At 36.9% G+C, this 9808-nt stretch overlaps 1 protein-coding gene across 1 annotated transcript; it reads left to right on the top strand.

Annotated features, from left to right (window-relative positions):
* The first annotated feature begins 217 nt into the window (after nt 1–217).
* On the top strand, nt 218–7670 carry LOC137955643 (LRR receptor-like serine/threonine-protein kinase ERECTA). The gene is made up of 27 exons (XM_068802675.1): nt 218–970; nt 1480–1618; nt 1746–1817; nt 1929–2000; nt 2140–2211; nt 2324–2395; nt 2520–2591; nt 2695–2766; nt 2848–2919; nt 3025–3093; nt 3211–3282; nt 3506–3577; nt 3828–3899; nt 3977–4048; nt 4168–4239; nt 4318–4389; nt 4598–4669; nt 4735–4806; nt 4888–4959; nt 5062–5133; nt 5319–5387; nt 5481–5552; nt 5675–5748; nt 5871–5999; nt 6086–6433; nt 6527–6897; nt 7081–7670. The coding sequence occupies exons 1-27, from the start codon at nt 865–867 to the stop codon at nt 7444–7446; spliced, it is 2967 nt and encodes a 988-aa protein (XP_068658776.1). The 5' UTR covers nt 218–864; the 3' UTR covers nt 7447–7670.
* Nucleotides 7671–9808: the final 2138 nt, after the last annotated feature.

The following is a 9808-nucleotide window of genomic DNA, read 5'->3' as shown; positions in this document are numbered from 1 at the left end:
GTTGTTGTCAACCTGAAAAGGATTGCAATTGGCAACTAATGCGCAGCATCGCATGCAGAAGAGAGAGAATGTAAAACAGAGGATAATGGCGGAAGCCGGAGAGAGAATTATTTCCAAGGTAAAGTTAAAAACCCTCTGCCACCCTCCTGCGCTACAACCTGCAATCACTGCTCGGGTTTTTTTCTCTTTCTCTCTGATTAGAGGAGAGAGAGAGGATAGCGATGAAAAGATTGCAGAGGAAACAGAGGCTAGTACTCTTCCCTGGTTATCAGACGCAGGACAGAAGGATGTGATGGAACAGGCAAGGGTGTCGTGATTTCGTCAAAAGAAAAGAAAACTGAAAACAAAACAATGACGCCCTTCCTCACTCCGTTACAAGGCCAGAGCGGACTGCAGAGCGCTCTCGTTTTTGTTCTCCTTCTCCGTCTCCGTGTCGGTGGGAGGAGGTCATTTTTGAAGTAAAACTTCGTCTTTCTCTTTCCATGTCGTTGCATTTGGCGGACGGATTATCTTCCAACTGTCTTACGCAGACGATCCAGGAAGGAGGACATTGACGGTCCCTGGAGTTTTCACAGTTGTGATTTCCTTAGGTGGCTGTCTCGCTGTCTATACTTTCATATACGGTTCGAGTGGAAAACAATGAACAATGTTATAGAAGTTCGCGTTTGGCGTCTGTCAAGTGAGAGATGAACAGCAAAAAGTTTTGTATCACAACACAGTTCAGTGACCTTCTCGATTGGAAATCTTGTGGTAGTGGCAAGTGGAGCAAGATCCCGTTTCTTCCCTAAGTCCAGTTAGGAGGCTGTTGCTACTTGGATAGATTTCAAACCCGTTTCCTAGGTTTGGTGGAAGAGGAAGACAGAAATGCGTCCCTTTGGGAAACATGAGGAATTGAAGACATCTACTGTATTACTCTTTTTTCTCATTTTCGACGTAGCATTGGTGTTTGATTTAGCATATTCAGACGATGGTAAGTGTGTCGAAACGTAATTTTTTCTTCTGCAGTATTTAGCTTATCCTGTAATTTTCCTGTTTATTACTGGGCTCAAGTGTTGATTTTGGATTCATATACTGCTTTAGGTCGTTTTCTATTGTTTCTCTGCTACTATTCTTTCTCTTTTCCTGTTTGTGCTTGTTCTTTTGTTGTCTGAGAAAGTGTGTTTTTAGTCGACAGCGTTTATTTTCTCTCCTTAAATAATTGCTTTGACCACTGCGCTAATAGATTTTCTTTTAGAAATTGCTGCTCTCGTTCACGGCTCAAGTTTACTTACTGGACTTGGTGCATGACATAGCGAACTCGATACTTGCAATTTTAGAAAAAAATTCCCTTAACACGTTGAGCTTGAGGGGTAATTTAGTGTTATTTTTCTCATAACTGGTTCTTCTACGATAGTGCTGAAAGGTGCTGTGTCTTGGTCGTAAGGGGATAAAGACAGTTGGTTAGAAGATGTCGATGATTTGTTTTTCGGTTTTGTTCAGGAGCGACACTCTTGGAAATCAAAAAATCCTTTCGAGATGTAGATAATGTGTTGTACGATTGGGTTAATGCCGATTCCTCAGATTACTGTTCGTGGAGGGGGGTTATCTGTGATAATGTCACATTTGATGTTGTTGCACTGTAAGATATATTTTTTAATTCTTTTGTAGCCTGCAATGTCATATTTGTAATTTTTCATTTTTTGCTAGATGGATCGTTTTACATGTCACTGATCGTTTTACATGGCATTCTGTTTTGCACATTTCAGAAACTTATCAGGCTTAAACCTTGGCGGAGAAATTTCCCCTGAAATTGGAAACCTGAAAGGCTTGCTCTCAATGTACATTTGTTGCCATGTTTTTGAAAAGCTCATAAATTCATATAATGCCTTTTATACTCGATTTGGGAAAGAAACAATGTATTTATGACTGCTGCATGTGTCCTTATGCAGTGATTTAACAGGAAATCATCTGTCAGGGCAGATTCCAGATGAGATAGGCTCCTGTTCTTTGTTGAATAGCCTGTAAGTTCTAGTTTTATGATTTGCCATCCCAAATGGTTTCTGGGTTACATATTAAACGATTCAGTTAGTAGAGGATCTCTTTTTTTAATCTTTTTCTTCAAAAGCCAAATTGTTGACCTGCTAAAGCTTTTGGTATTAGGGACTTGTCCTCCAATGATCTTTATGGCGATATACCATTTTCAATATCAAATTTGAAGCAACTTGAAGCCTTGTAAGTCTGTATGGTTGCATTGGTTTTGTCCTTTTGGTTCAGTTCATTGTTTTTATAATTTTTTTTTCTTTTGGTTCTAACTTTTTGTAATCATTGTTGGTTTGTCCTTTAGGATATTAAAAAATAACCAGCTGACGGGACCCATCCCTTCAACCCTCTCTCAAATTCCAAACTTGAAAATCCTGTAAGTCAGTTTTTCTTATTCATTTTTCTTTATTGTTTGAAAAACAGCATCAGTGTCTGTTCATTTTCACCACAAAAAAAAAAAAAAAAAGTGCTAGTTTTAGCATTACCCTTTCTTTCACCAGGGACCTGGCTCAAAATAAATTGACTGGGGATATACCAAGGCTCATTTATTGGAATGAGGTTCTGCAGTATCTGTGAGTTCTCCAACATCTCTTCTTAGGGTTATTCATCCAAATTTTAATTTTTTTGGCTTATTCTGGGTTGCCAGTTCCTTATGGGTATCCGACTTTTTTTCAGTGGTCTGAGGGGGAACAATTTGGTGGGAACCCTCTCACCTGATATGTGCCAGTTGACAGGGTTATGGTTCTTGTAAGTTCTGAGGTTCTTGTCTCCTGTTTTCTGCTAACATTGTAAAGAAGTGTGTTCATTCGATCTCCACTTATATTGTAGTGATGTTAGAAATAACAGCTTAAGTGGGAGCATTCCTACAAATATTGGCAATTGCACCGGTTTCCAGGTCTTGTACGTATAAATTCTACCATTCTACCATCTACTGTAGGTTAATCTTTCTAACATCATAAGCTGTTGGGCATGATTTAATTTAATTCATGTGCTCTATGTTTTCAGGGACTTGTCCTATAATCATCTCACTGGGGAGATTCCATTTAACATTGGATTTCTTCAAGTAGCTACACTGTATGTGGTCTATCTTGTTTTGCAAATAGTTTGACATTATTGGGTAGCTTCTGTAATAGTCTTTACTTTTGAAGTTTTTTACTTGTGCAAGAAATGATTCTTTTAATTCATGTTCAGATCTCTCCAAGGAAACCGGTTGTCTGGGTCAATTCCACCTGTGATTGGTTTAATGCAGGCACTTGCTGTGCTGTAAGAACTGTAAACTGTCTATCTCCTAGATGTTAAAATCTTCCTTGTTTAATCCATTTGAGGGGTAGAATACATGTTTAATCATTTTAGGCTTTTATCATGATTTAACTGAGTGCATTAGTGGGACTGGAATATACTGATCCCATTTCATATTTTAATCTTGTACTGCAGTAAGCACTTTACTTGTGAATTTGTGTTTCACATTGTTTTATGTTAAATTCAGTGATCTGAGCTGCAACCTACTCGGTGGACCCATCCCTCCCATTTTGGGCAACTTAACTTACACTGAGAAACTGTAAGTGATGGGTTTTTCGGGTCATTGAATTCACAGATCATTTTTATTTACTTTTCTCTTTCTATGTGTATTTTTAATTTTTACCCTCTAACTGACCAACTCGATCATTTTAAGTGGACATGAGCTAGCTGTTATCTATTTATATATGTGGTTTCTACTCTTTTTGTTTATCAAAACCGAAGCCACTCTTTTCTCTCGCAAATGCTGTGGCATTGTTCATTCTATTGATGAACTTAGATAAAATTTTTAGGTATTTGCAAGGAAACATGCTCACAGGATCCATCCCACCAGAACTTGGTAACATGACGAAGCTTCATTATCTGTAAGGGTCTACTCAGCATCTGTGTGGTAATTTGCTTCCTGTGGACTAGTAATGCTCATGAATGATTGTATTTGCAGGGAACTGAGTGATAATCACTTGACTGGCCATATTCCCTCTGAACTTGGCAGGCTTACAGATTTATTTGACCTGTATGTATTCCTTGAAATCTTTCTTGATTTTTTTTATTTTATCTATGTAATCTATGTATTTCTGTAGGTACAACTTTTACTTTCCTATGGTGTAATTGATTGGAACATCATTTTGGCAGGAATCTTGCCGACAACAAGCTTGAGGGGCCAATTCCAGAAAATCTCAGCTCCTGTGTAAATTTGAATAACCTGTAAGATTTAAATTTGTCTACATATGTTTGGTTAAGCCCTACTTGGGATCTTTTTATTGATGAATCTTTTGTATACAGGAACGTCTATGGGAACGAGTTAAATGGTACTATTCCTCGGGCATTTGAAAAGCTTGAGAGTATGACATACTTGTAAGTCCTGGGTGTGGTGAAGAGATTTTGCTGTGCTAATATGTATGTGTTTTTTATATATCTGTTATCTGGAAAGATGAAGTTGCCTCTGAACATATTTCTTAATTTCTTTGTTTTTAATCAATTCTTTAGGGGAAAATTTCTTCTGGTTTTATCAATTATATTTCCAGAATTATTAATTCATTGAGTTTGGTGCTTCCTTTTTCAGGAACCTTTCATCAAACAATTTGAAGGGTCCCATCCCTATCGAGCTGTCCCGAATTGGCAATTTAGATACCTTGTAAGTTTACCCTTCTTTTTTTGCTTAAAACCTGTAACAAATTATTGAAATATTTTTACTTTCAGGGACCTTTCCAACAATGAAATTAGTGGTTCCATTCCTGCATCAGTTGGTGACTTGGAACACCTCTTAAAGCTGTGAGATTTTGCATCACTTGTTAGCTAGTGTTTTACTGGCAATTACAGTTTCTTGACATCCTTTATTTTGTCATCTTACAGAAATCTGAGGAACAACCATCTGGAGGGCTACATCCCAGAGGAATTTGGAAATCTGAGGAGTGTTATGGATATGTAAGGATTTGATCATGAAACCTCAAAATCTTTGGCAGCAGAAGTTATTAAGTGTGATGTTTCTGACACATTTCTGATAACATCTGGCTTTTGTGCGTGTAGAGACTTGTCTAATAACCACCTCTCTGGTTCACTTCCTGAGGAGCTTGGTCAGCTCCAGAATCTTTTTTCACTGTATGTTTTACCTTATTTGAGATTAAACCATCAGTTTGTTTTTAGGTGCCACTAAAATTTCCTATTTGCTACAAAAGAGTGTTCAGTTGTTTCTTGTGAAGTCCATCAGGAATATATTCCTCTTTTGGTAGCGTGGGTTTATGCTTTTTGGATGTACTAAACTTTTTTGTGTAATGCTTGGGCAGAAGACTGGAAAATAACACTTTGTCTGGAAATGTTCTCTCTTTAATCAACTGTTTGAGCCTTGCTGTCTTGTAAGTGCACGCTATCCTACACTTCTTACGGTTTTCACAAAGAAAATGCTCTTGCCCTCTTTTCCTGATTATTTAGTTCGCTTTTTCTAACAGAAATGTATCATATAACAACCTTGCTGGTTACATTCCGAGTGGGAATAATTTTTCCAGGTTTTCTCAGGACAGGTGAGCTGAGTATTTATCTGGCAGCTACTTCAGATTTGCTTTTAACTCCACTAGTGGGTATGTTCTTGATGTTTTTAACGTTTTACAAGCATAGTTGTTAAGCATTCAATTTTTATGAACAGCTTCTTAGGGAATCCTGGGCTTTGTGGTGATTGGCTGAATTTGCCCTGTCATGTACATCAGCAGCCACCAAAAGGTTCAAAGCACCTTTCCAGTTGAAATCCTGTTTACTACCATGAGATAGAATGCTAAGGAGAAATAGTTTGTCTTTTATACTTTTTGCAAGAGTTACCAATGTCAATGTCTGTAACTATGCAGCTTCAATGTCCAAAGCAGCCATTCTGGCAATAACGTTTGGTTCAGCTGCTATTATTCTCATGATCTTGGTTGCAGCCTGTCGACCTCATACTCCAACTCATTTTTCAGAGGGCTCTCCAAACAAGCCAGGTTAACCATTCAACCTCAAGCATTCCAAAAAATGATTGGGTCTATTTTTATTTCCTTTGTTGAATCTGATTTTTAGTTTACTGCAGTTAGTAACATATCACCAAAACTAGTCATCTTTCACATGAACATGGCTCTGCATCTTTACGAAGATATAATGAGGATGACAGAAAATCTCAGTGAGAAGTATATAATAGGGTATGGTGCTTCAAGCACTGTGTACAAGTGTGTGCTCAAGAATTGTCGACCTGTTGCAATCAAAAGGCTTTATTCTCATTATCCTCAGAGCTTAAAGGAATTTGAGACAGAGCTTGAGACTGTTGGTAGCATCAAACACAGAAATCTGGTTAGCCTTCAAGGATACTCACTGTCTCCCTCAGGGAACCTTCTGTTTTATGACTACATGGAGAATGGTAGCTTGTGGGATCTCCTTCATGGTAAGCATTCTTCATTCAAGAAACCTGTTTTCTAATCCTTGATCAGTATTATTATTTCAAAAGTTTATCAACCCTTAATTTTGGCTTCACCAGGTAAGTCAAAGAAGAAGAAGGTTGATTGGGAGACCCGCCTGCGAATTGCTCTTGGATCCGCGCATGGGTTGGCTTACCTGCACCATGATTGTAGCCCCCGTATAATCCACCGAGATGTGAAATCATCAAACATTCTTTTAGATAAGGACTTTGAGGCTCATCTGACTGACTTTGGCATAGCAAAGAGCTTATGTTTGTCTAAGACACACACGTCCACCTACATCATTGGTACAATTGGTTACATTGATCCTGAGTATGCTCGAACCTCTCGCCTTAACGAAAAATCAGACGTGTACAGCTTTGGGATTGTCTTGCTTGAGATACTCACTGGAAGGAAGGCCGTGGACAATGACTGTAATTTACTCGACCTGGTATGATTCAAACCAGGCTGACTCCCCCTCGTGTTTTTAGTTTACTATGTTCTATTTTGGACAGTAATTTCCTAGGCCTGGTATGTTTCAAACCAATCGGCCTCTCCCTCTTGTGTGTTTGTTCTATTTTTGGTCATGTAAGCTTTCAATATTTAGTTTTCTAATGGCTTCAATGACCTTCAGATACTGTCAAAAACTGCCAGCAATGGGGTGATGGAGACGGTGGATCCAGAGATCTCCACCACCTGTAAAGATCTCAATGTTGTAAAAAAGGTTTTTCAGCTAGCGCTACTGTGCAGCAAAAAACAGCCTGCAGATCGTCCCACCATGCACGAAGTGTCACGAGTGCTGGAAAGCCTGGTGCCTGCGGAAGAGCCACCAACCAGTAAGGAGGCCATGCCACCGCCGCCTTCATCAGTTACCAACTATGTACGTGACTACAACCTCAAGAATCCAAACGCAATGGCTTGCGCCACCTTAAGCAGCACCTCAGACGCCAACCTCTTCCTCAGATTCGGTGAGGTCATCTCTCAGAATACTACGGTATGAAGTGCTCTTGTATCCATGGCAGAATGTACAGTAGGACTACACATAATTCACTCAAGACCTCTATGGGGTCCTTGTTGCCTTAATGGTAAAGCAATACTGGCACTGCTGTGGTCATGTTGTACAAAAAATGACAACCTGGATCTATGTAACTGTGATCCGCATTGAGGTGGCGGGAATATTTTGAATTCATCTTCCTACCAGCTTGCTGGCTGAGCCAGCGTCTATTTGAGTTATTCTGGAAACAGACTTCTTATCTGTCATTTAAGGTAGTGTAGGGCAGTTCTGAAAGCATTCTTCCTTTTTTTTTTTTTTTTTTAATTAAGAATCTACTTCAAAGTGTTCAAAATGGGTTTGGTCGGGTCTCAGTTTTAAAAAGTCTGGTAAAAAAATAAAATAGCCTCTTCAGAAGCTCTATAAAATTGGCACTTCATAAATGGAAATTAGGTGATGTATGACATCCAACATTTACTAGAAGATTATTGATGAATTTATCAGTATATTACCATTCTTCGACAAAGGCTTACATGATCTTCATATTTGAAATGGGTATGGGTTCTTTGAAATGGGTGTTAGTGTGGATAATAAAATTGTTATCTTCATCGATTTTATTAATTATAAAAATAAATTAATTAAACCAAGTGTTTGAGTTAATAATATTTTAATTACCACTATTAAATCACTAAAACAATAGAGTAAATAAAAAATAAATATGATTAATGAATAAAAAAATATTATGTTAATAATATAAGATAGATTTTTTACATGGTATTAATTAATAATATATTTTGACAATAACCCCCAATTAGGACTGTTTTATCCCCTGCATCTAGATGAAATGTTATTTGCGTTCCACTAACAACTTCAAGTATTGAAGGACTTCATGCAGTTGAAGATCATCTCGGACTTCAAGTTGATTAACCCCCCCTTAGTTTCAATACCACCCAACTTTTCCTTCTACACTATCTTGTATAGAACCAACACCTTGACTCTCCTCCCTATTCAACTTCATAAGCAAAACTTGACTCGGGCAACTCCCTCTCTCAATTCCCCTCTATATGCCAAAGTTTCTCCTATCTTTTCTCACTCACTGTTCTTCTACTTGAGAGTTATGCTCGATTAATGATCTTATTTGTTGAGCTTATCATGTTTAACCTAGTACCAAGTTACATTTTGATACTAATGGATAACAATGCATTTAGTTTCAATGATCTATTACTAAACATAACTAAACACTACCACGGTATTGTGTACCAATGAAATATTACTATGAACATTCTTTTGTATTGTGATGATCATATTACTTACTATCAACACTATTGTATGTTTCATTTAGAATATAATTTTTTATGAGTTGATATATTTGAATTTAATTAGTGTTGATTGTGCTAGTCTTGGTTTATTTGTAAGGGATGTAATTGTATTTGTTTGGTTCACTATTGTAGAAAGGATGCTTGGATACTGTTTAATTGTTTTGCTCTTGGGTTGAATACTTTTGAGTTGAGTTTGTATGTGCAGACTTAGTGAATTATTTAATTACTTATTTTGAAAATTATGATTTGTTTTTTTATTTGAGAAAAAAATAGATTACATGATTTTGTACATTATGTTGAAGAAAAAATATGAAAGATTTTTATATGACTCTCATAATAAGAAATCTCACAAGAGCTATAATTAATATGGTGGAGTCTAAGAGGAGTTTCATAGGAGGAAGTCTCATAAAAGAGTATATTTAAAGATATTTCAGTTATGTTAGTCTTTTATTCGTGTTCAATTACTTAATTGGTCTAAGACTTATCTTTAAGGATTTGATTTTGGGTATAATTGGGACAAAGTTAGTTTATTTGTAATCTAATTCTACTTGTTTATTATAAATAGAGGATCATTATACTCAGTTATAAACAAGTTAGTGAAATATTTCTCTTTTCCAGAAAAACAACATGGTATTAGAGTGGGTTTTGTGATTTGACTCGGTCAACCCACAGAGATAATGTGATTATTTTCTGATTTATCACCTCTTGTAGTTTACGTACGTATTTTACCTTTTTCTTCATTTCATGTCCTAGTATCCATTGTTTCTTTAGGGGTTGCACTTCCATAATGAACCTTTCATATGTCGAATTATGATAATGTGATCCTTTTTTGATTGATCATCTCTTGTAGTTTAGGTTCGTATTTTACATTTTCCTTAATTTCCTATAGTAGTATCTATTGTTTCCTTAGCATTTGTTCTTCCACACTGAACTTTTCATATGTCAAATTATATATTGATCGAAAGAAACCCAAAGAGATAATGTGATCATTTTCTGATTTATCATCTCTTCTAGTTTAAGTTTGTATTTTACTTTTTTCTTCATTTCTTGTC

The sequence above is a fragment of the Aristolochia californica genome, unplaced genomic scaffold (assembly GCF_029961685.1).
Source record: "Aristolochia californica isolate CCGP_79_NKW_82.1479 unplaced genomic scaffold, dmAriCali1.0.hap1 SCAF_2, whole genome shotgun sequence".
Taxonomy (NCBI): domain Eukaryota; kingdom Viridiplantae; phylum Streptophyta; class Magnoliopsida; order Piperales; family Aristolochiaceae; genus Aristolochia; species Aristolochia californica.
Note: the sequence above shows the minus strand (reverse complement) of the source record. Positions and strands in the feature narration are given on the sequence as shown.